Source organism: Dermacentor variabilis, chromosome 11, assembly GCF_050947875.1.
Source record: "Dermacentor variabilis isolate Ectoservices chromosome 11, ASM5094787v1, whole genome shotgun sequence".
Taxonomy (NCBI): domain Eukaryota; kingdom Metazoa; phylum Arthropoda; class Arachnida; order Ixodida; family Ixodidae; genus Dermacentor; species Dermacentor variabilis.
Window position 1 is genome coordinate 60,240,183 of NC_134578.1, and position 26,548 is coordinate 60,266,730.

The following is a 26,548-nucleotide window of genomic DNA, read 5'->3' on the forward strand; positions in this document are numbered from 1 at the left end:
CGATGCGCTTGGCTGCCGAGGCTGTCGGGTTTCGGGGAGTAACAATTTTGTTGTGGATCTGCTGGGAGGTCTCCGTGAGTGGGATCCCACGGATGACCCCCTTTGTCATGTGCTCATCTGCGGTTTTGTAGGCATTCACCTCGTGGGTGACACCATTGAGTTGGATAGGGTGGATACGAGCATACCGGTTTGCATGGTCCGGGTGAGGTGTGCTGACGACAACGACGTTTTTTGCGTATTCGGGTAGACAGCGTCTTCTAAGCTTTCTTCGTCCGTGAGTTTGGCTGCTTGGAGAATGGCTGCGACCACATGACTGCCGATCTTGGCTATATGAAGGGAGCCCTTGGGGCGGATGACAATCTTGATGTCCTCCGTCGGAAGCGGTGGCATGCGGCCAGCATTCAAAACTTGAGCTTCAACGGGCTGCCTCACACGAGAGCGGGGCCGTTTACTTGTGGCTTCCGATGATTCATTGGTCGGGGTCGAATTGTCCTTGCCGCGTTTTGAGCGGTGGGATCAGGCAGTGAGCCAGCCAGACTGAGCGGTCACTTCTTCCGGCGAAATATCCTGGCCGGCGACCTGGATTTCCAAAGCGAAGACAGAGGGGCGGGTTCACACTAGTGGGAGATGTAAACGGCGTGCACCAAGGCGTAACACGCCGCCGAGATGCAGCCGGCGCAGTCGGAGACCTAACGACCGGTGAGCTAGGCTTAGCATGGCGGCGACGTGGCGGGTGGACAAGAGGTGCGGTTCCCAGGAAGATGGAAAGTCCCACCTGAAAACTAAGTGCCCACAGAGTCCGGAGAACTTCACGAATCACGAAATGTTTGCACAATTACGTTGGAATGGTCTTGTTGAAAGACAAGCTCAGATAGGGTGATAAAACCGGAAATTTGCGCAAAGGAGGCGGACTTATTGAGGTATAGAATATGTTTTGCTCCGGTCCAAACAACATTGTGGCATTCTAAATGCAGTTTGGAGCTAATGTACGGCAGTGGACTTCCTGATATAGAAAGCGGGAACCAACGCTCTACTTTAGGCAGAATTAACTTTCACGGAATGGATACTTTTGTTATCACGCGAATATTATAGAAGTTTGCGTACATTAGGACTACAGCAGAGCTTTGTGAATTTCGCGCACTCGCATTTAAAATTAAAATTAGCGCTGACTGCATTTCTACAGTTAAAAGCGCTGGTCTTGATCATGGCACAAGTAATTTAACAAGTATTTGGCGTACCGAACAAGTGCTTCTCTGTGCGCCAGGCTGCGATATTGCGATAGTATTTCGTAAGGGACCGCAAATTTCCGCGTAGCGCGGTCTATATTGAGGTAATGCTCCCTTGAAGATCAATGCAGTGCATAAAATGACGGTCGTTAATGGAAATGTAAAAAACTGGAATATTCCTGACTAACACGCTAGTACACAATACGTGATTACCGCCAATTTCAGGTTGTAGCAACGACGCTGAAGATGGTCGTGCTCTCGAGATGTTTGTATCAGAGAGTGACAAGTGGCCCTTTGTTTGATCATTGCTCTATCCATATTAAAGAAAAAATGAAGAGTAGAATCACAACATACAGACCCGGCTGAATTGAGAGTTACACTAAAATGTGCAAATTTTCCGACTATAAATAAACCGACAGTTCAACCTCTGCTTTTTATATTCACAACAATGTTGCTCGCCGCATGGTAAACTGCGAATTTCTTTGGGAAGGTTTCGTTTAGTGAATTGAAAGAAGCAGCTAACCAGAATATACGAGACCGGCAGCAAGATTTGGCACGTCGCGGTGTGTTGGTGCTTTTTCGTCATCGTGTTTCCATTACTACTTAACAAATCAACAATACTAAGGCTCAGTATTACTGTTACGTCTTATTCCATTCCTTTGACAACTCACAAACGCATTGCTGCTAATGTGTTAGCCACTTCCGCGCGGAGAGAAGATAAGGCGTTCGAGGGGTACTTCTACTTGGCAAAGTACGTAGCACGTGATGAACTTGAAACAGTGCTAAAGAGAAGTTCAATTTTTGTGCTATTTTTCATTGATTGAAAATGTTCCTTTGCTCAAAACAGTGACTCGAAGACGATACTCCAACTACTTGCACTTTGGTGAGCTACTTCCAGTGAACGAAAAGGGTAGTACCTGCTCTCTATCACAAAACCGTGCAACGTAGTGGTCATATGTCTTTTAGAAGCGTGCACTCGTATGGGAACTTGAATTTCTGAAAAAATTCTTGCCGCTTCGAAATGTCTAACACTTTGCGCTTCCTCATTCCGAGGTTGCATGTTCGATCACCGCGGCGGTGGCCTTAATTCAATGCGGCAAAATGCAAAGCGTGTACGCCAATTTAGGGGTTCGTTAATGCATTTAAGGTGATCACAATTAGTCCACAGTACCCCACTAAGGCGTGCCTAATGATCAGATCACGCTTTCGGCCCGTAAGGCCTCAGAAAATGAGAAAATGGTGCTGCTTGTGACCAACGCGGCAGCAAGGGAACTATTGAACACGTTCTAAGCCCTTGTCCTCACTAAAGCCCAAACAAGCAGTAATTGGCGACCGCGGTGGCCTGTCTTGATGACTGAAAGCTTTTGGAGCAGCCGTGGAACACCACTCAGCACAGTCGCCACACAACAAGTTAGTCAAGGCACTCTTGAAATCCTTACGTTCGAGTGGCCTACTAGAGAGACTATAATTCTTACAGACGTTGCATTTTACTTTCCCGCATTTGCTTTATCTGTCCCGTATTGTTTCAACCTTTCATTACCACACACTTTTCCATCAGTTCAGGGTAGCATACAAGAAGCTCTTGCAGTTAAGCTCCCTCTCTTCCTCATCAAATTCTCTCTCTCTCTCCAAAACCACATATTGTATGCTTTATTATGATATACATATAGGCTTCTAGTCTCATCATTGTTTCTTTTATAAAAATAATGTAGGCGAGAGTCGGGCTTACCTCTTTTACTATCTTGGTCGATCCAAACGATTCTGAAAATGAATAAAAATGCCATACGTCGTAATCTAGGAAGCTTGCCTTTTGGACAATAGTGAGAAACATTACACAATAAGAGATAGAAATTGAAAAAGAAAATTATAATGATCTGTTGTGATTTTTTTGGGTATTCGATGCGGTGAAATGGGATGTAACGCGTTATACGTTTAAACAAACTATATTAGAGTGCAGTGCATGACCCGGGACAGTATGCATCAAGGTATATTTTGTTATAGAGAAAAATTGCAGAAATCCTTCACGCTGTTGCAATTGGTGTTATGCGAATCATTTTGCAGGTAGCTTGCTAAGCAGCATCATTCCGAGCTTACCAAAGCGTAACCAGGTGTTACCAGTTACCAGTGCCAAAGTACGGCATGTAGCTGCGACCAGTGCCAAAGCGTTACAAAGTCTCTGTGTATACAGAGCATGTGCGTGTGTGACAAGATCGGACGTGCGTATGATTACAGCCGAAAGACGTACAGCATGGTAACAACGAACGTATGACGGCAAAGGCGTGATTGCTTACGCATCTGGTTGACGCGAATTTATACGACAAGAGAAATGGGTGGTCATACAAAGGTACTTAGCGGGCGTAAGTGAGAGTTAGACGGATTGGAACGTGATCTGTGGGTATAAGCGTTATACTCTCCTACGTACCTATGCCCACGTTAACATGAAGAAGGCATTTGCTCTCCAGCGACGAAATAATAAAATGTGAATTTCCCAGAATGATCATAAAGGTGATATAGCGTGACACAATTTGTAGGTATCGTTAGCTACTACGAGGAAACTACTGGCGAATGTGGGCCAGTCCCAAAGACGGGTGCAATATAGCGCGGCGTCTAAAAGAGCGAGCTCTCACGAGGAAAAAAAAAGCGAAGGAGACATTGGCACATGACGCATGCGCCAAACGTCTAGAGGAGCTAGTCGGTTTTGGCACGAAACTGTTCGCGTGAGATAGTGGAACGCTTTGCGGCTCTGCTCGAAGGCAGACATTCGGTTACGCGTTGTTTTTCATTAAATCGAGACAATAGGGGAACCCACTCGCAGAAAAATGCCTGAAATGAGGGAAAGAAAGCGTTGCATGAAAAGTATGTGTAATATGTGCAACGCCTCTGAACATGGTGCGATATCGCGCAATGTGTTTACGACTTCACGAAGTGCACTCAGACACGCCACGCCTTTATGCAGAGACTCGAACATGGAATTACCTACGACATATACTATTCCAATTCTGAGCATACAGTCATGGTCTATAAAGCTTTGAATACTTCTGCTTCTATAGATTCAGTTATTGCGCATATTTAGATTCGGTTATTGCGCATATTGGCACGCAAGCGCTTTGCGGAACGTAGGAGCGCGCGTCGTGTCAGAGCTTTTGGTACTGGGAAATGGCTAGGTACGTAAGCGGGCGAGCGTAGTTAGACGCCGGGCTTGTCAGCCGCGTCAGCCAGTGCGTCGAACCATTGGTCGAACTATAGACGCTGTTGTTGTCGCCAACGTGACGCAACGTGTGTGCGCATTCACGCTACATCGGACTCTATATAGGCCTTTAAAAGACGCTACATTTAATACCGATGCAATACGTGAATTACATCGTAAAAATTAAAAACGGAGTGCTCACTTTCTGAGGCTGCACGGTCATTTGCGATGAAATGCGCCAACAGGAACTCGAGCCTTTCGAGCGTACTAAACACTTTCTCAAACTCAAAACAAGGTTCATACTTTTTACTACAGACTCCTACCGTGCACGATCCTGGAATGGGTTCTGCTCGTTCGTCGCGTTTGACGTTGCATTTTGCGCAACTCTTTTGCCTCGACCTCTCCCGAACAGACGGTAACCACGAGAGCAGCACGCGCGACTCCCCACATCCGCGCCCAAGAGTCCAATGCGCACGTTCCGGCGCCGACAAAAGTGGTATACTCAACGCAGCGGGAGCCGGAGCAACGGCAAACTGCATCACAACGCCATCTACAGGCAGCATCTGGGATCGAGACCGCCAATGGGTGCCCCTTATTATCTGCAGGCATGTCGATCCCAGATGCCGCCTGTAGATGGCGCCGCGATGCAGTGTGCCGCTGCTCCTGCTCCCGCTGCGTGGAGTATACCACTTTTGTCGGAGCCTGTACGTGGCGGCCACGTACGCATCACGTACCGTTAGTGTTGCATTCTGCACATGCGCACGTTGCAGAACGTAGTAATCTCACGTACGCAACGCCGTTGCGCACGCGAAGCACTCAGTACTAAAACTGTGAAATTACTGCTGCATCAACTGCCGCACTTGCTTTCATAACGTTCATGCGCGCTTACACAGATGGAAAAATGCATTCTATTTGGTGCTTCTCGACGCGATACTAAGGAAACATGTGCTTCTCGCAAAATAAACCAGTGATGCAATTACGCGCCGCTAGATGCACACCCAAGTGATTGGTACAAATGCATCTGTGTTGCACCCTATCGCCATTAGGAGGGTGTAGAAGTAACAACTGCCATGCTGAAATTAACACAAACGTCAACTAACTGAACTATCGAAGCTCAACTCCTCTCCGAAGTGTTAGCTGCCCTAACACCTCTTAAAGTATGCTTCAGTTTTCATTCATGAACAGGCGCAAGTTACCCATTTGCTCTGTCCCACGAACCGTTTTTGACACTTCTTTGGGAGACTGCTTTATACCTATCGCCATGCAGCGAATTTACACAAACTTAAATGTTGGTAACGAGATTTACGGCAGCTTAGAAAGGTCATGGGTTTGCATATGTTCGAAAGTCTTTTCGAGCATGTCCGTATACACACTTCTACTTTGGTGCTGTGTCACCTACTAAATGTAGTTAATACCGCAAAGGCAGGGTCCTGAACAAACATAATGCAGAGTATACGTGGTATAGATAACCACAAAGGCAATCAGTGCCATCGCTAGCCACCCAGCCATTCCGGCTTAGAGCTCGCTTTTCAAAGAAAACAGATGTTTTTGATGTGTCTTTCTGTGCACCATACGCATTATAGATTAAATGTTAGAGGAGAACTTGCGCAAGGGGCACAAAAATTGGCTTTCAGAAAGGCCGAAATTGACAAACGTCATGTGGCAGAAAGACGGAACCTTTGCAGTCAGTGGTTAAAATTACAAGCAGATAAAAGATTGCGAGTCGGCCGTTTCATTGGAGTTGCCGTAAGACCTCCGATTGCTACGCTGGGTTTTTGAGCTCAGTACTAGTAAACTGAAGTTTGTTTCCTTTCGTTTCTGTTGTTGTTACCGCAGTTTGCCTACGTGGCTAAAATCTGTTTCGTCACTTGCGTCTGTCAAGGAAAGGTGACAGCAAACAGTGCGTTCTCGTGTCTATTCGCAAGTTCCGTCGCCTATAGGGGGCGCGCGAGAGACTCAATATGGCGCCCACAGAGAGTATAGGAACCCTTGAACACATGTGCGTTCTTCATGTCGGCTCATATTTTGCCTAGCGCTTGAAGATGGCACTACCTTTTTGTGGATCGCTGTCGCTGAGTGACATCATGCGCCACATTGACGCCTCAGAAACGCGAATACGGTGCCTCATTGAAGGGGAAGAGGTCCTGAACGCCAAGCACATCATTTGTTGCGGTGTGAAGGCCTGCAGCGCATCGTCTGTTGCCGTGCAAGGGCTTTGTCTGCAGACGTCCCATGTCCGCCAGAAGCCACACGAGCTGGAATTTATTTATGACAGGGAGGGTTCTATCAAGGTACGTTAGCTTGCATTTCCTATTTTTCGTGCTAATCGCGACGGCCCGCGAAGCCTGCCTTTCGCGCACTGTCGTTTCGCGACGAAGCAGTTTTACTGCTTTATATGTTCTCAGGCTCCTGTCACGTAATTAGTTATGAGCAGATATTTTCGATAATTAAAAAAACGATATCACTAACTCGATTTTTCAGACGTTATTTTTGTACTTCGCTATGCTAAAGCATGCAGATGTAAAGAAAGGTTGTTTTATTTCTCGCTGGTATTATCGTTCGAGTGATGAGGAGTCGCGACAGAAGCTTGTTGCGTTCGCGTCGCGAATTCAGTATGTCTGTTTTATGTTCCACCAATCTTGTTTTCAGGGCCACTGTAGCTGTAAAGCTGGTAATTCACAGCGGTGCAAGCACATGATTGCGATGCTGCTACTCGTGAACAGGCAAGTTAATTTTATAGTTTTCGTGATATTGACATTGATACTGCTGCACACTATCAAACAATGCACGTAAGCATGCCTAGGCCAAGTGTCGCTCAGTTCTGTTACAACCTCATTGTAATGGGTTCCGAATGCGAGAACGCTCGCGTACCGTGCAGTGGGTGCACCTTAAACACTCGGTGGTCCAAATTAGCCTGAAACTTGCTTCAGCGTGCCTCTAAACCAGATAGTTACTTTGGCATGCAAAACCAAATAATTATTTTGTAAAAGTTTCATAGATAAACAGAGTACACAAATTCGTGAAAACTCTTTATTTGTCATGTGTAGATTGCTTCTTGATCTTCCGCCTTCAGCGCGTCTCTAAATCAGATAGTTACTCTGGCACGTAAGACCCTATAATTATTTTTCAAAAGTTTCGTGCATTAAGCACAGTACACAAACTCATGAAAACTCTTTATTTGGCATGTGTACATTGCATCTGGGGACACAAGAATCTAGGGGAGCAAATTTCATGGCAAAATGTATGTAGCCAAGTTGCGCCATAAGAAAACTGGAAATTATCAGTCTTCATAGTGCTTTGGCTTGATTCATTTGCGTAGATACCTTCTGTGGGTTTATCAGAACAAGTGGAATGTTAAAATACAGGCATGTTAACACAGACTAACTTTGGCTTACAAACAGGTCCGGCTTTGAAAGCTTACAAGCTTTGTCATCTACTGACATGAAGCAGGCCTGGGGAAGACTGCACGCTTCTCCACTCTACGAGGCAAAGCAACTGCAAGAGCTTTGTCACGTGCAGGTGCGCCCGTGTCAGCACCTTAGTGACGAAATGAAGCAACAGACCAGAAGAAGACTCCTGGAGGCTGCACCACACAGTGCACTTGCGTTACATTTTCATGGTCGCCTTCATCCAAGTGGGTTTGATACTCTTAGCACTGATGTATCCCATGATGAACAAGCCCTATTTAACCACATGGACAGTGAAAGGATAAGATTATACACAAGCATGCTTTTCCATGACGTAATATTTTTTGATGCAACACACTTAAAGATAATCAAGTTCACAGAAAGTGACATCACAGAGGCACAGCAAAAGTTTTATGCTACTAATGTCATAGTGACAGCAGCACAGGCTGCACAGATATGTGCAGATACAAGGACTCAGGAGAGCACCAAGTGGCAGCGAACAAGAAAAGTTCGAATTACAGGCAGCATTTGCCATGCATACTTCACGTTCATCCCTCGGCATGACCGCACGTGGGAACAGAAAGTATCTGCTATGTTAGCCAACTCTTTTCGTGGCAACGCAGCAACGAGATATGGCAAAGCGTGTGAAGGCTATGCTCTTGAAGAATATGTAAAGCTTACTGGCAATGCTGTCACAAGGCTCGGTGTGGTTGTGAACCCACTAGTGCCATGGCTTGGCTACAGTCCTGATGGCATTTCATTTCAGGGTGGGAGACCAGCCATTCTCCTCGAAGTTAAAAGCCCAGTTCTTGGGAAATTGCACAAAGCTTCTGACTTAGCTCGTGAAAAGAAGCTCCAATATGTGAAACAAAATGGGGAGGATCTTGTGCTGAACCACAGACATTCATATTTCTCCCAGGTTCAGCTTGGCATGTTTATCTTGAATCTGAATGTGGCTCATTTTATTGTTTATTCAAAGGTGGAATCGCTCATCCTTACTGTGCAAAGGTCCAATGCACACATTGACCAGCTTGTGCGAAAGCTTCAGTATGTTTACTTCAAGCATCTTCTTCCAGAGCTTGCTAAGCATGCATGACTCGAATAAGCATTGCCAACTGGAAAGTTGTTGAGAGAAACCTAGTCTATAAGAGTGTGAATGTTTCGGCAACAGCAGTGTGCCCTAAATCATTCATTTTCACTCTAGCAAGTCTACTGTCTTGTGATATGCTTCATTGTTATTTTTGTTCCTTTAAATCAGTACATGCCTAAGTCCTTAGCATTGCACAAAAGGAAAAGCTGTGATACTCTGTGTATTGTGTGGCACAGGTCAGTTATGTCGTTGGCAGGCTCATTCAATCTAAATATCTCTTACGCCGCCGTGCACTGGATTCTAGTCAGAGACATCAATAAAATGCAAGAGGAAAGAGAGGGCTACAAGGAAATTTCCCCTGCTATCAGGTTGTCAGTGCTGGGTTGTTCAGGTAGTGTTCTTACAAACAGCCTGATTTACTCTTATCCCCAAAGACTGCCTATGTTCCTCACGACACAGGAACTTCTGAAAATGGTCACCTTGTCTAATATACCATGGAGTGAAAAGCAAAAATATTTTTCCGGCAATGTGCCACGACTCGGTTGCCTGTACATACCCCTCACTTTGCCATGCCATGTGCTTAAAAAATCTTCAACAAAGTTGTGTAGAGCAATCTAGTCTATAAGAGTGAATGTTTCGGCAAGAGCAGTGCGCCGTGAAACATTCATTTTCACTCTAGCGAGTCTACTGTCTTGTGATATGCTTCATTGTTACCTTTGTTCGTTTAGATCAGTACGTGCCTAAGTCCTTAGCATTGCACAAAAGGAAAAGCTGTGGTACTCTGTGTATTGTGTGGCACAATTCAGTTGCAATGTCATTGTGCAAGTATGTTACAGGATGCTTTGCTTTATATACTGTAAATTGCAAGTGTGTGGAAATACTCTAAGTTTGTAATACTACACTGGATAATACTGGATACTACACACTAGCTATTCATACTCGAAAATGAACTATTTCGTATATTCAAATATTTCATAACCGCTGAATGCAAACGTCTCGTTACTGTTCTCCATCTGCTAAGCAAAACATCAGAAATAATCAGAAGTTAGAACACAAGTGTTACCAAGCAGTGCAGAAATACAACGGGCAATGCAAGCTTTTTTTCACGAGTTGGCAGAAAAAGCCTACGTGACTTGTAATTTTTGCTTGCAATGTTTAATGTTTATGGCAGCCTAGTATGTAACTGTTTTATGTTTTAATGCTACAGCCTGGGATATTTATGAACGGTCATTTTTCGTGTGCCTGCAGTGTACAAGTCGAAAGCTGCATTTTTTCCCACTAGGATCTTTTTCCAGCAACCATTTATTTATATTTGTAGCTAGTCATGCAGCAGCCACTCTGTCATGAAGATCTTGTTCGTGCTTAGGCTTTAACTTGTTGAGAGGCATGTACAGTACCTATTTATACTATTTTGTCCCACTTTCGGCTGTTTTCAAGTGACATCAGCATTACTAAAATACTGTTTATAAAATATTCAACTGTTGTTTGCGACATTTCACCTTAGTCATTTCTGTACTGTTTTGTGCAACATACTGTGTTCATGTTATTACTTTATATGTGATCTGTTATGTTTCTATTGAGACGTGGCTTATATTCATATCTATGTACGTACATCAAAGTGGGGCACTACAAGTGCTGTGATGTCGAGCCCTGCTTTGTGACTGGTTACAAGGTCTCTGTCAAGTTGTAGTAAACTTAGCTAACCACACCACGATTGTGTAGGAAAAAATAGAGAATTCAATGAGAAGATAGCTCTGTTGGCTAGAAGGCAGCGAATATTGACTCATGGCAAGCAGATATAAGCTTGGCCTAGAAAGAAGTGTTTAATCTTTGCATCATACTAGTACTAAAATGTGAGTAGGCTTCAGCATTTTTAATTTAAACTGAAATAAGTACACCAACTCTTTTTTTTAGAATTCAGTTGTAATGAAAAATGGTCAGAGCAAATTTACTGGACAGCTACAACAGCAGTAAGTGCGCAGTGTGGATCCTAAACATGTCTTGACGCAGGAAACCTGCCAACGTGAACGTCATGTGCCAGCCTGCCTCAAAAGCAACCTGTACTTCTTTCCTTGTGCCTGTTGCTTTATTGAAACAGATAGGGGACTACATGAAAGGGTTGTGAAGGCCCTGGCCCAACTCTTTGTATTTGTTGCACTGTCGTGGACGAACTAATGGAAATGCGGGTTATTCTACAAAGTCATTTTTTTCTGTATTTGTTGCTCTGTTCCAGCATAATTTTACAAATAAAGTATGTGTGAGTATCAAACAGTCACTGGTCCCTGCTAGTCCCAACTTCACATGGTTTGTTCAGTCTGAATTTGAATTTATTCTTAAACAAAACATACAATGAGTAGCCAAAAAATGCTACGGAGCTCGCAGCTTGGCAGGATTGCTCTCCCTTTACATGGCAGCTAGAGTGTACACTTTTTACATACAAATGCAGAGAATGAAATCGCAAGGTAAAGAATGTGTTTTACTTAAGAAGGAAGACCAGGAAAAAATGTGTTTTCATTGCTTGACAGCCTGAAATGAAGGATCTTTCGCGCTAATATCGCGAAAAATTAACACACGCCATGTCCTCTTTCTGAACACAAACATACTGAAACAAGTAAAATTACATGTGTAAACGTAACGGGAAAAGAGCTGTTTGCAAGTGATATGAACTGATTACGCAAATTCTTGTCGGCAGGCACTATTTGTATGCAAAAAGAACCACATAAGCAAGTACAAGTAGACATGTTTGGTAAAATGGAAGTAATCTGTCATCGCAGTAATCGCATACAGAAATATCTCAAATAGCAACAATGGGCACATCAACATCAGCAATACTACCCAAGCGGTGTTTTATTTCAATTTCCTTGCAGAATAACAGCACAATGCGTAAACTATCCTGTACTGTTTTGCATTGGTATGGCAACATGTATAACCTCAATAAACTTAGGCATGTAACATTTAAAAATTAAATTTAATGAAATTTTCGTTTCCCAGCCGCTTGGGCTGGAGAGCGAAACCACTTCTCGAGCTCGGCAGCACAATACCTTACCCGCTAAACTACCATGGCGGGTTGCATGTAAAAATTATACTGCTTGTAATATTTGAACTGTTTTTTTTTGTCGGCATAAGCATGTTTAATATCAGGAATATGTCAACTCAACAAACTTGGAGCACACTGCTCGACACCGACTTACTTGGGTGGATGGCATGAGAGCACATTGTTTTGAACAATCACAGGATCTCCTCATTTCTATATTCAAAGGCACTATTACTGCTCAGCGCATTACTGCCATGACCAAGCGTCACCACAAACTCTCTGTAGTGTTTGCAGTGCTGCTTGCAATGTATGAAACCAACAGTAGCATGCACAGCAGAATGGTAGCAAATTAAACATACGTCCTTGCACTTTAGGTATCCCAGCAAAGCATACATTTTAAAGTACATCAAAACAAACAGGCTTTTGACTTCTGGCTCACAGTTCTGGAACAGTAGATTCAGTGAAGATTTTCAGGCGAGAGAGATGAAAATGAGAGAAAAGCAGGGAGGTTAACCGGAGTTAAAGCCTCCAGTTGGCTACCCTGCACTAGGGAAAGGGAAAGACTGAAAGAAGAGCAGGGGACAAAAAAGAAAGGCTTAAAGAAAGAAGGGGGGAGCGGGTCATTACAGTCTTTCCAATAGGCCACTGCTACGTAAAAATGTCAACAAAGCCTCGACAGACTTTCGGTGCGAAGGCAGTTCATGTCGGCATTTTTAGACCCACCCTTCGGCTTTGCCTCTCCAGGTCAGTGAGCATGCATTGTAGTTGGTCCCCTGAGTTACTAAGCAAGGCAATATCATCAGCGAATCGCTTGCAAGCACAAGAATTTTTCATTGCTGCGTCTTATCTTGAAAATGGCAAAGGTTTTCAGAACCTTATATCAGACAGTATTGGGGTCGACAGATTAACAATACCTGCTATTACCGTGAATATTTGGTCAAGCGCCCCTGTCATTTCCCAAGGCACTGGGCCCTTGAGTACTTTGAAAACCTTCATTCTCTGGATCGCTCTTTCAACATGAACGCGTGCTCTAGCGATTTTCAGTGTTTTGCTTGCATCTGCAGCTGAGAATTGCTGCTGAGAACGCAAGAAAGGGGGTTGTATAATACCCAGCCCTAGCTTTGTGCAGATGTCATCTATATTAAATCCCTTATCAACCATGACGTCATCCTGAAAGCTTGTCAGCTTCTGAAGTACCTCTGATTTCTCTACGCAAGCCTTGTCAGAAGCCCTACCACCAAAAGCACTGCTTACGAAGGTTATGAGACCTGCAGGTGATACACCCACAAGGACTTTAGCTGTATGTGTTCCCTTATAGTGGGAGTATGTAAGTATTCTGCATGAAGCACAGTGACTCTTTTCTACCTCAACCTCTGTGCAGTCGAGAATGACGCGCACCTCTGAGAAATCTGAAAAGCAAAGTGGCATGTTTTTTTGTATTTCCTCTGTTGTGGACCAAGGAATGGCACATTCCAAGACTGCAGCAAGACTGCACAACGTGCAGTAAAAGAGCCTGTGCACAGTTGTTTTGCTTATGTTAAATAAGGCACCTAAGCAATGAAATGGAAGACAAGTCTTTAGGCGCACAAGGACAAGTGCAACACGCTCAAGCACGGACACCTCAGAGCTATTATTGTCAATTGCAGCCACCTCACTGCAAATGGAATGAAAAGTTTTAACTGACTGAACACCTGTGAACGCTCGAACAGCATTGTCTGTAGACAGCAACTCTGCAAGGTTTAACTTCTTGCTTACAATGGACAAGGAATCCACCTGCACAGATTTTTCGGCTTGATTCTTGTCATTGCCTGATGCTGCAAGTTGCAGAAGGGCCTCCACTGCATCTTCTTCCTTATGTATCGTGTCAGCCCCAGCTCCAGATTCTCTAGTAGCTTCATGGCTTGACTGCTCCACCTGTACCAGTAAACAGTAACAAAATATATGCACTCAATGTGAGACAGCACACCATGCAAAGGTCTTGTCATTATTTTACTGCGCTACCTAGATAACGTTCCTTGTCTCCAAGCCCAGTCCATGATAGTTTATGAACAGCAGCCAAGCATAACACACACTAATAACTGTGAAATATGTGTGTGAACTACTGCAAACAAGTGATGTTGCTAATGAATAATATTTAAATACATAAATTTACTGCAACATTGTGACCGCCTTGACTCGCAAAGGCCCTTCTGTTAGCAGACTGCCACTTATGTACAATGGCAAACAACACAGCAGAGTGCAGTAAAAACAAAACTAAGTTCCCTGGAAGATGATGCAGAATAGGTGACAATTGTCATTTCTTCAACATTTTTTTTATGCAGTGGTTCTGGTTAGGAATGCTGTACGTCACATACATTGCTGATCAGATAGGCATGCATTAATTGCATAACTGCACTTTGAAACTGCCCTAATTTCCAATGAATCTCTTACACTGATAGCCTTCATACAAGCTCATACAGCAGCAATTCGTTGTTAACAGAAATTACTCCAACATAACAATGTCATCACCTTGAATTTACATCTGCATAGAATGTAAACAAAGCAGTGCATCACTGTACACAAATATAGCGGTAAATAATGGCTCTGATAGACATCAATGTGGCACTTGTGTATCTTACCTCCATCTGGTCTTCATATGGAATGCTGTTGTGCCCAGACACTCCTTTGGTCTTGAAAGTCGCTCCTGCACAAACTAATCACAATTTTTGTTACCATGAGAGAAGTGCCTATTCATGGTCATAGTACAACTGTCAATGTCTGTTTTAAGCTACAAAGAAAACTACTGATTGTTCACAGTAAGTTCACGTTTATAATAATGGGCACAGATGGGTTAAACGCCAGATGATAATGTTGCTAGTATAAACACACGTATTCAAATGATACAAACCTTGAGAATGCCTTGCAGATGCACGTTTGTTACGTTCTTTGGCTGCTTGCATCCTAGACAAGTTCATTCTGTCATGAGGCCGTACAGGTAAACATTGGGACGGCACAGCTGTCAACTTCAGTCGTCGCCTAGCAGGCTTCCACACCTGCGGGTCTGCATACCGAAAAACGAGCTAGTTTCACTGAGGAGCATTCTTTGCAAACCGTTGTCTAAAGGTATGAATGAACTATTGCTATCCTGCACTACACATTATCTGGTGTCTGTATCCTCCAAGCCATAACTTTCTGAAGCATAACTATTACTGCCTTAAACACTCATATGTTCTCTTTGCGCTGGCGCAAGTGCGCAGCTAGAGCTCAGGCGCGCGTTATCGCACGGCGCGCAACCCAGAACGTAAACACATGCGGTTCTGGCGGGACGAGACATAACTGCGACCACACTACGGGCTGCTGCCGGTGAAACACGGTCAAATGCTCACTACACCCGCCCATACTGTAGCATTCCTCTAGAGTTGCGTCAAAGTGCTACAAACATGTGAGTTTCTATCTTAAATGCTCGTATGTTCTCGTTTCGCTGGCCACAAGTGCGCAGCTCGAGCTTCACCCGGCCACCACACAAAGCCACGCCGCTGTTCGCGCTGCTGCAATACACTCCGCGGCTCTACTTTTCGAACTAACACATCAATTATCCGTAGGAAAAGAAATAAAATAATGCACATAAGTAAAGGAATTTCGTTTTCTTACCTACTTGGCTCCAGAAGAAGTCACTTCCGACGAAATGCGCACTGCACACTTTCATCGGTGGTGTGACCGGCTTGCCAATTCTCAACTTCACAACCCATTCTTTCTTCTTTGCCGCATCTTTGGGGAACGAGTGGAGGCTCACGTCGCTTGCAGCTCTGTTGGTGCATTGCGGCACGCAGCACATGCGATTGCTCTTGAATTTATTCATACCATTAAGCCCACGGTGACCAAGCCTACTAACCGCCATGAAGAAAGCAAGCAAATGCGCTACCGTCGCACCACCTGCAGTTAGTCCTATACTCTTTGAAAAAAATTCGCCGGTGACCGCGGGGTGGCGTGACAGTCTGCGGAACTTGCGAATAGCGGATAGCCACATTAATCGGACCGTCTACCTACGCGTTTGAAGTAGGTTTTTTGCATTGTTTTCACGTTCGCTAAAGAGCACTTGTCAAAACAAAGGAACGAACGTAGTGTAACAGTACCGCAATAAGCTTACTTATACGCATGACGCGACGGTACAATAAATGAGGCTGTAGAACGGCAGTTACCGCGGGCTGCTTGCTTTACTTTGCCATTGTCAAATCTAAGTGTATAAAATGTTTTTTTTTATCCCTGTTTGAAGAAATGCTGCAAAGAAAAACAAACAGCATAGTACTTCTGTGTCTTGCATTTGTTTGCCATTTTGGGGCACGCTAATTGTTTTCTTTAAAAAGAAAAATAATTTCGCACGAGAAATAATGCACTCTTCATCCAGAAAACTGGTGAACTATGCATTAGTGTGCCTTCAGGGGCATTACCGCTGAGATAGATAAATTTGCTAGAGGCGCGATGAACGCTGCCTGAGTGACGTGTTTTTATATGATGCCGGCGCTTTGTCATTTTCGTCTGCTTTCAATTGTCGTCACTTGTTTTTCTCATTTTCACATGTGTGAAGTGAACTTTTGTTCACTTGTGGCAAATGCGCAGTCTGTTCCGCTTGGTTTTAAATAGAGAGTTGTTTGAATAAGCCATTAGTTGCAAGTAAGCGCTTGTGGTGACTATTCTTCTCCTACCTTGTTGATTCGCGCTGCCGTCACTGTTATTTCACTTGTTTGATCTGTTGTTAGTCATGTGCTCCTGCTTTCGCTGTATGCTGTTTTTCTTACCAACCTCAGGCAATACTCCAGTTGGAGGCTGTGATGTATGTGTATAAGTAAACGAAGAAAAAAAAACGAAAATTCCATTACGAGTTTTGAAGTGAAACTAACTAAATTTGAATCTGTCCTTCCAATGGTCACTAAAACGTAAAAGGTGGTTTATGAGTTAGCAGAACCTCCCCCCCCAACTTAAAATCCTTTCCTGCTCAGTGGCTATAGTGTTAGGCTGCTGAGCACGAGGTCGCGGGATCGAATCCCGGCCACGGCGGCCGCATTTCGATGGGGGCGAAATGCGAAAACACCCGTGTACTTAGATTTAGGTGCACGTTACAGAACCCCAGGTGGTCGAAATTTCCGGAGTCCCACACTACGGCGTGCCTCATAATCAGAAAGTGGTTTTGGCACGTAAAACCCCAAAATTTAATTTTTTAAGTATCCTTTCCGATAATCTCGATGATGTCACAAACTGCCAGTGGCGCAATCTCAGCATTAAATGAACTACGGTGGCAGCTGAATAACACGTCAGTTGAACTGCAGAACATATAGATGATTACACAAAATGACTAGTCGCTCGCAAAGAAGCAAGAGTAAAGTTTGAACGTGCCATTTTACGAAAAGAGGCATATATTGAGGAACTGCTCAAAGTCGAAATGAACGACCATTTAGGTCCGTAAAGATTTCTCGAAGCATGTGCTTTGCTGTGGGAAGCGTTTATGGTAAAACACGAGAAGTGATATGCAAAGCGGCGAAGGACGTGGTAGTCTTATTCACAATAAGCTTTTTTATTTACATGGAGGCGTACTTCTTCGATGAAGCTAGTGCATCAAGGAAGCGTTGCCTGCGCACTTGTCGGTCAGGCAATAAATACAACAACCTGAGAAAACGAAGGTTCTTCGAGGTGCTCGGTTATTACTTTAAATGCACGTGTGGTTCTGAATAAAATCGCGGATATTGAAAGCATCGTTCCCGAGCATGAACCTGACGCGTTGATTGTAACTGAAACCAGGTTGACGGGATAAGTAAAAAAATCTCTAAACTAGCCGGCATGCATATTCTTCTGGCAACTCTGCGATCACACACTGATGTTGAGCTATCTTCTATGGCTGTGCCACAAGTTCATACGAGAATGAGGCCTTGGCAGGTGACGTCTAGCCAACAGGTTTGTTGCAACTGTAGATTCAACCCACCATGGTTGCTTAGTGGCTATGGTGTCGGGCTGCTAAGCACGAGATCGCGCGATCAAATCCTCATGGGCATACAGCCGGCTAAGGTCACCACTACCTACCGCGTTTGTATGATATTGTTGAGTCACCTGTTAGTGTTGATTACTAGGATGTTGTTCCTAATTTGTCAACAAGATTTGGACCCGCTTGTGAGCACATCAGCATCCATAGGTTACGATCGTGGTTACGCACTTCTTTGTCCCTTGTTCATTGTCACTCACCACCCAACCCGGCGAAATAAGTACCACAGCTCTACTAGCAAGAACTGCAGCATTGTCAAAAGTTTCAAGGCGTCTGCTGTCGTTACAAAGTGTTAGTGGAGTACAAGCTGCAGGAGCAGCTATGTTTACACTTGATGACACGGGCGCTGTAGTTTCCGTCATACTGGAGATGCGTGTCAAAAACACGGTAATATAGCCCTATCTCTATGTGGCCTTCTACATTACTTCACCAAAATGCATAACACTGAAGTACCAGCCACGTGCATTACCAGGGTGGTTACGCACGGCGATATCTCCATAACTGCAACTTCTTCCTGCAAGGATGTCAGTCGGATTAGCCTTTTTGCAATGAAAGCACCATCACTGACTGTGCACGTGGTGGAATAGAGTGGTCTGTCATCTACGACATCTTGGAAATGCTGTGGCCGAAATAAATGTCCACAAGCTTCATTTGTGAGATATGATGGGCTGGGATAATTTCTCGAATAAGACATCATGGGCTGGAATCACGCCTCTGTGACTTTGTAGTCTCCCTGCCATTTTTTGAGTCCATGATTCATAACAACGGTTTTCGTTGCTGAAAACATCTGCTGATGTTACTTTTACGACATCGCTGAATCCTCCAAGCTCTGGCATGAGTCAGCAACGCTGGCTTCCACATGCGTGCTTTCGAAGTGTTCGTCGTTTCACAACGTCAGCACCGACCTTTAGGAACCGTCCCTCGCCTTGCGTCGGGGAAGCAATCGACTCTTGGTTTTTGTTGATCACCACACCCAGTATGCTGAGAGAGCTGCCCTTCTTCCGCTAGAGCATTGCGATGTCGTTCTTGCTATTTTGTGCAAATTCGCGCTTCGACGCGATGCTCGTCGGAAAATTCTCAGTGGTAGAAGCTGTGTGTACATGCAGCCCCACCTCACTACTCTCTTATAGTCACCACACGCTGAAAATCACTTTCTATGCTCACCCAACTTTGACTAGGGAATAATTGTCCCTATTTGTAACCTATACCTTTAATACCATGTTTCTAGAAATTGCTTGTTTCTCCCCATTCTTCTTGTCGTATGAGGGAGAATCCTTTTGCGTGCTACTGACATTCCAGCATGGTGCCTCCGAGTAGCGGTTGTATTTGTGAAGCAGCCAATGACGAAGGCAAATTTTGGCGACTTGCTGATTTCCTAGCGAGAGAATTTGAAGCTTGCCGGCAGAATCGACACAACTGGCTCCATCATTCAGTTGCACAATCCGCTTTCTTTTCTCTTTCGTTCTTCGAAGCTTCAAACTCAATACCATGGGTCATAGCCTGCAGTCAGCCCAACATACGGTAGAAGGGGGAGAGTTTACCACGACACCGTGCGCGGCCGTAGTCCTAAACTTAACCATGATCCCGTCATTGTGACTCGATCGTAGGTCCCCAGAGTGGCTGATTTCCTATCGCTGATATTATAATGACGAAAGGTGTCGGATCTGGCGCTATGTTATGAGTGCCGAGCGCTCTAAGCTGCTATAGGCTAGCCTCTGTTATACAAGGTGTTTCTTTTTATTTGAAAGATCAGTTTTTTAAAGGAAAATGTCATATCTAGGTCCCTGCGGGAGATATGCTACGAGCCTAGGCGAGTATTAGCAGAAACAAGCTATAACAATATTTGGTTAATTAAGGAAAATATGCTATTTTGCGAGATGTGCTAATTAGCTTTCAATTGCTATTTTTGCTGCACTAGCAGTCACCTCGAAACTGAAGCCGAGTTGTTGAGAAATCTTGTATACTTAGTAGAAATTTTAGACTAGCATCCCTGTCTCAGAAATTTCCTATAGAAATGCCTCGGCGTTCGAGATAAGATTGTCCTGAACTGTTAAAAAGAAACTTTGGCGAATATGTTAACTGGAAAAGCAACGTATTTGGTACCATGCTTTAAGCTCGCACATCTAGAAAATGGGGTTGGTTACAGGATTTCTACTAAGCAGACACGACTTCTCTGCTTCTAGGCTTCCATTTTACAATTACCCCATGTGGTGCAAAGTTAATAAGCGTAAATGCTTATTCAGGAAGTTGTGTTCACTGCCGAAAGCATCGAAGAAGTGTTAATTTGTGCCCGCCCTTTTAATCTAGCTTATCAGCGAGAATGGCTGGGGCCTAGATTGGACAGTTTCAAGTGTACAAAACTAAGATCATACCTTCTACAGGCTCCGTTCTGTCGTAGATCACAATCCTTGCTATCGGATTCTTCTTTTTATTCTGATTATATAGAACAGTGGAGGCCTTTCTTAAAGACTATCACGGTATACAACACCAAATGCTTCCTATTTTGTCATTTTGAAGTTGCGTATCAGTGTGTGTACCTGTACTGCAGACAAGGACGTAGCCGGGCGTTGCGACTTCGCTAACGAGATATGGCAACAGAGAATGAAATCTACACGGTGCACCCACATCGGTGTGAGATTATTATTAAGACCTCAAGATCCCCGTTATCACTAGTAAGCAGCGTTTTCCAGGTATTTACGTGGCTGAATTTTCACCTGAGCGTATGAGCATTGCCTGAACCTATCGCTACGCTTCTTGTGTCTACAGAGAGAGTCTTCTTGCCGTCTTCCTTATTTTCAGCTCACAGGTCAAGGTGTTGCCGTCCTGCATGAAGGACATCAGAAGTTCAAAGGAGAGGGTTTTATTACATGGCAAGTGGCTAGGCAGAAGCCTGGCGGCCACCAAACCAAACATAAGGGTGCATTGTAATTTCAAAGACAATGCAATGGCTGCTGCTTATAACCAGATCCGTGTAAAGGAGGGTGGCCGGATGTGTGCGGCATCAGAAAGCTGCGTGCAGCACCATAACAGTTACGTCCCTGATATAGAGCCGTTGCAGTTATCAGAAACTGATTTAGTATTTCCGGCACACCACTGAGTACCTTTTCTAACTCAAACAATGGCACCATTTCGCCAACTTTCCAAACTTACAGAGTGCCTGAACGTGCGAAAATTAGCACACCAAAATAGGCATTCATTGCCTGACAATTACAACTGCTTGGTTCACGCAAACTTGATAAGCACTCACCGATAGTTCGAATGAAGAGGAGGCACGTGAATGAGACAAAACCGACGGTGTGCCACAACCTCCTGGCCATGACTGGAGACATAGTCAGAGAAAAATACACTTCGTTATTACTCACAGCAGACTGATTCCTTCTCAAGTGCTTACTTTGGCGGAACACTGGCCAGACACAGGTTGCGCCAGATTATTTATAAAATAGCAATAAAGAAATTATAAGGTCTAAACCAGTTAATACTTAACCCATGAGGCAATACGTCCAGTAATTAGCAGTAATGTCAAACAAAAGTACATTTCTCCTAGGAATATATAAGAACAACGAGAAAAGCTTTTTCCAAGATTCATTAAATACGTTTTGCTTTGTAACTAGGCATAAAGACAGCGATAAATGCACATCTTTACCTGGACTTTGAGTAAACAGAAGTCACTGTGCAATCGTGCCGGCAGCAATTGCACGCCTGTGTGATATATGCCGGTTCAACAGCTCTTATATTTCGGTAGAATTCGTTACTTTCGAGTAATGACGCATGTGCAATTCACTTTAACATTAAAGCGTTAAAGGTCCTGTGTCGTAGAGAATCGGGCGTCGACGTACCGCGTCGAGCGTCGAGGGCTGTTTCGGCAAAAATGATTTTCAACAAGAATGCAAGCCTTCTAGGTAGCGCAAGGAAGCTACTCGACTAATTGAATTTGTTCAAGGTAAAATAGGCCCAAAATATTTCAAGTGTGACTTATGCACATTCTACAGACGTTACAGCGTCGGATTGTTTATTGAATATACTCGAAAACATAATTCTGTTACATGGAGACTTTCTTACGAGTCGTAAATTCAAGTGACTTACAGCAGGAAGATTCTGTTGCGCCTGACCAGGAATGGTAAAAAATCCTTCACAAATATAGGAAGTCACTCTATTACGCATTGTAACATATTGATAAATTGAGAAAGTGGGGCAAATCTTGTAAGAATAGCACTGGAAACCTGAAATAACAAGATAACAGAAATAATGTATTTCTTGTCGGAAACAACACACGGATGCTGCAATTAGAAAAGATTAATTTGCGGTTATGGTAATCAATACGCATAGATGCTCATCCCAAACATCTGTAATGTTTTTAGCGGATCACATCTTGAATACTTCTGAGTATCGTTTCGTCGTTATCCTCATCATCATCATAATCAGCCTATTTTTACGTCTGCAGCACGGCCAAGGCTTTTCCCAGTGATCTGCAATCACCCCCGGCTTGCGCTAGCTGATTCCAACTTGAGCCTGCAAATATGCTAATTTCATGACCTCACCTAATTTTCTGCCGTACTCGATTGCGCTTTTCTTCCCTTCGCACGCATTCTGTAACTAGAATGCCCCACCGACTATCTGTTCCATGCCTTACATGACCTGCCCAGCTCCATTTTCTTGCTCCTAATGTCAACAAGAGTATCTACTATCCCTGTTTTCTCTCTGATCCACACCGCTTTCTTCCTTTCTCTTCACATTACGCCTAACATTTTTTGTTCTATCGCTCTTTGCGCGGTCGCTGTTCTTGAGCTTCTTTGTTAACTTGAAAGCTTCTGCCGGATATGTTAGCACCAGTAGAATGCAACGATTGTCCTTTTTTTCTTTTCAATTAAAATGGTGTGATCACATTTAGAATTCTGTAACTGCCGCATGCACCCCAACCGATTTTTATTCTGTAAGTTTCCTTCTCATGATCAGGGTCATCATATCGTGTTGGTGAAGCATATCACTGGCAAGGACAAGGGGAAGACGTACAGGAATACACAGCACTCGCTGTACTCGCAAGCACTTTATTTTTTAAAAAAACTTCATATTTAAACACCTGCGCACCCTCAGACGTCAAAGGTAAGCAAGGCAAGAATAAAATCGCTTTCAATTCCACTTGGCGCGCATACTCGGCCGTCAAAGATAGGCAACATACGTGTCATGGTGTGCAATCTTGTCCTTTCTGTGGCATCCGTAACAAATTTTGCAACAAACAGGACAAAAAATTGTTAAGGGTGCAATAAACAAGGAAAGGATTGCACACCATGATAAATATGTTGCCTATCTTTGACCGCCGAGTGTGCGCTGGCAATTGACTTTGAAAGTGCCTTGAATCTTGTTTTGCTTATCTTTGACCTCTGACGGTGCGCGGGTATATAAATATGAAGTGTGTGTTCTGAAATAGAGATGTTGCGAGTGCAGCGAGTGTGGTGTATTCTTGTGTGTATTCGCCGTGTCCTTGTCAGTGCGCTCCTTCCCCATCACGGTATGAGGATTAATCAGCAACTCGCCCTGCTTTCCACACTACTGATCAAGGTTCTTTGTGAGTGATTGACCTAGCTAAGCGTACCCCTGCACTGGCTTTAGAGGCTGACTGCCGATCATGAATTCTTGTTCCCTTGCCAGGACATTAAATGCTGCCTTTGTCTTGTGCGTATAAGGCTTTGACCCTGCTCCTACACTTTCTCGCTTAAGGTCTTCGATCATTCTTCGCAGTTTATCCCCTGTGTTGCAGAACAGGGCAATGCAATGCGCAAAGCGAATATTGTTGTGACATTCGCCGTTGACCTTCACTTCTAAGACTTCCCAGTATAGTAGTCTGACGACTTCTTCCAAGCTTGCTGTGAATAGCATTGAAGAGATGGTCTCCCATTATCTAATGCCTTTCTTGATGGGTAATTTTCTACTTTTCTTGTGGAGAAGTGAGGTAGCTGTGGAATCTATGTAGACATTTCGTCAGATATTCACGTATGCCTCCTTTACTCCTTTATTACCCAATGCCTCCGTGATTGCTTCCATCTCTACTGAATCAAAAACCTTTTCGTAATCTACTAAACTCTTAAGAGGTGCATTGCACTCTGCGTGTTGTGGCATCGACGTGAGCAAATGCAAAATGTTCCTTCCGGAAGGCAGCCTTTTGTCTTGTCTGATCGAAGTCTAGTGTCGCTCTGATTCTATTGGAAACTATCGTGGTGAATATTTTGAACAATACGGAAATGAGGCTAATTGGTGCATAATTCTTCAATTCATTATCGTCTCCCTTGTTATGCATCAGTATAATGCTGGACATCCTTCCAGCTGTCTGGTGTTTTTGAAGTGGCAAAGCATTGCGTAAAAGGAGCCGCAACCTTTTTAGACATAATATCTGCTTCATTTTTGAATAAATTGACTGTTATTCCATCTTATGCCGCTTTTCCCGGGGCATGTCATGCAAGGCCCCTCTAACTTTATCGCTAGCTGATCACTAGCCTCTGTATCCTGTTCATCACTGCTTCCAATGAAGCTTGCATGGCTACTCTGCGTACTGTGCAGATGATTATAGATGTATTCTGCTGCTTTTGCTATATTATCACAATTTCTGATGACATTAGCCTGCTCATTATTTACTGCAAGCGTGTCGCCCTGTACTATGCCACGTTTCGTCTTCCTCATTTCATTCTGTGGAAATTTTGCACATTTTTCAAATTGAGAGAAATCCTATACATTAGTAACCTATTATCTCTTTCCTTAACCCTACCTGGCAGTTCTTAATCTTGCACTATGCTGGGATTCAAAGAGAGTACGAAATCTTCATTTGTTATTTCATTATTACGGCTTTCTTTCTGAAGAAGGTATTCATTATTCCTCGTCTATTTCTTTTCGCGGATGATTGCAACCAGATTTTGCTTCTCTTGATGCAGGTACAAGCGTGCAATGAATTTTGTCCTAAGCTTTTAGCACACTTCAAGCCTGCTATATACCGGCTGTTTCTACGAAGACGGTAAGTAATATTTAAAAGTAGAGGTTTTGAAATGAAAGGGTGGTTCTCTCAGTGACATACCACCAGGGTTGCCGACAGCGAGGTGACGAGTAATCAGTCACTAATTATGTAACTCCTTCAATTACCATTCAAACGTTCGGTTTCAGCAAGCCTAGCATCATTGGGAAATTCAAGTGAGCTCTCCGTGCATGAACTATCAACTTTTGGATCGGGAATATTGTGATTACCGTGGAACCATGGTAAGGCGAAACTCGGCTATCGACACTGCCCGAAGACGAAACAGGGAGGCTGCCCCGAGGGCAAGGCCACGCCCCTCAAGGCGTCGTTGAGAGCAAACCTATGCTTTAGTAACCTATTATCCCATCCCTTAACCCTACCGAGAGTTCTTAATCCTGTACTATGCTGAGATTCAAAGAGAGTATGAAATCTACTTCATTTGTTGTTTCGACATTAGGGCATTCCAGGTCTACTTTCTATCACTGCGTTTTCTGAAGAAAGTAATAATTATTCCGAGTCTATTTCTTTTCGCGGATTCTACCCACACCTCTCCTCTACTATTCCTAGAATCGATGTCATAGTTGCCAATGTTGGCTTGCTGAAGCAAGATGTTGCTGCTCTTTATGCTGATACAAGACTCCAATGAATTTGGTCCTTAGCCTTTAGCACGCCCCAAGCCCACTATATACCGGGTGTTCCTACGAAGACATTAACTAGTATGTTAAAATAGATGCTTCGAAGTTAAAGGGTGGTTCCGTTGGTGACATACCATCAGAGTTGTTGACAACGAGGTGACGAGTATTCGTTCTCGATCTATGTAACTCCATTAATAGTTAACGTTCGAACGTTCAGTTTCAGCAGGCCTAGCGTAATTGGGAAATTGAGGCGAGCTCTCCCCCCCCCCCCCCCGCAGGAACTATCAACTTTTGGATTTGGAACAGTGGGATTACCGCGGAACTGTGGTAAGGCGAAACTTGGCCATCAGCACCGCCCGAAACTGAAACAGGGAGGCCGCAGCGAGGGGGAAGGCCACGCCCCTCAAGGCGTCTTTCTCTTTACGTCACCCAGCAGCGGGCGACCAGCGCGCCGCGACCGCAAGAAGCCACAGCCTGCTGTCTGCCCGCTGCTGGGTGACGTTATGCAGAACACCTCTTCAAGGGGAGGGGCTTTGCGGCCGCTGCAACCTGCCAGTTTAGGTTTCGTGCTCTAATAGCCAAATTTCGTCGTGCCGCACTTCCCCGGTTAATCGCAATTTTCCCGTTTCAAAAACTCATATGGCCTCTAGAGGAAGAGCGTGCTTCAGTTGCCCAGTTACGGTGAGCCCGTCTGAAGTAATAGTTTTTAACGCAGCAATCTACTTTTTGTTAATAAGCGACTAATTACCACGCATAAACCGTCACACTACGGTCGCCACCGTTGACGCGTGTCTCCAAAGAAACAATTCACTTATTTCGGTATGGCCAATTTCTAATATATTCTAAACCCTTCGCAGAAACACTCGGTACAGTCGCAAAGTGGCACTATAATTGTAGTAAGTAGCGATAGCCGCAAAATGGAAGTTTTCTGGACGCAGGAGTGACACGTAAAGATTTCTAGT

At 44.1% G+C, this 26,548-nt stretch overlaps 2 protein-coding genes across 2 annotated transcripts in view; both read right to left on the minus strand.

Moving 5' to 3' along the window:
* The window catches only part of LOC142564104 (uncharacterized), a 61,322-nt gene that overhangs the window by 34,179 nt on the left and 595 nt on the right, over nucleotides 1-26,548 (minus strand). Inside the window, exons 2-4 of the mRNA XM_075674958.1 lie at nucleotides 22,152-22,174; nucleotides 21,202-21,273; nucleotides 2,956-2,987 (exon numbers count right to left, since the gene is read on the minus strand). Coding sequence (XP_075531073.1) covers nucleotides 2,956-2,987; nucleotides 21,202-21,271 — 102 coding nt within the window. The 5' untranslated portion in view covers nucleotides 21,272-21,273; nucleotides 22,152-22,174. The remainder of the gene's footprint in view (nucleotides 1-2,955; nucleotides 2,988-21,201; nucleotides 21,274-22,151; nucleotides 22,175-26,548) is intronic.
* LOC142564765 (uncharacterized) lies at nucleotides 10,284-15,802 on the minus strand. The gene is made up of 4 exons (XM_075675913.1): nucleotides 15,575-15,802; nucleotides 14,832-14,984; nucleotides 14,563-14,636; nucleotides 10,284-13,858 (listed from the first exon to the last, which is right to left on the minus strand). Exons 1-4 carry the CDS (start codon nucleotides 15,780-15,782, stop codon nucleotides 12,812-12,814), a joined length of 1,482 nt encoding a protein of 493 aa, XP_075532028.1. The 5' UTR covers nucleotides 15,783-15,802; the 3' UTR covers nucleotides 10,284-12,811.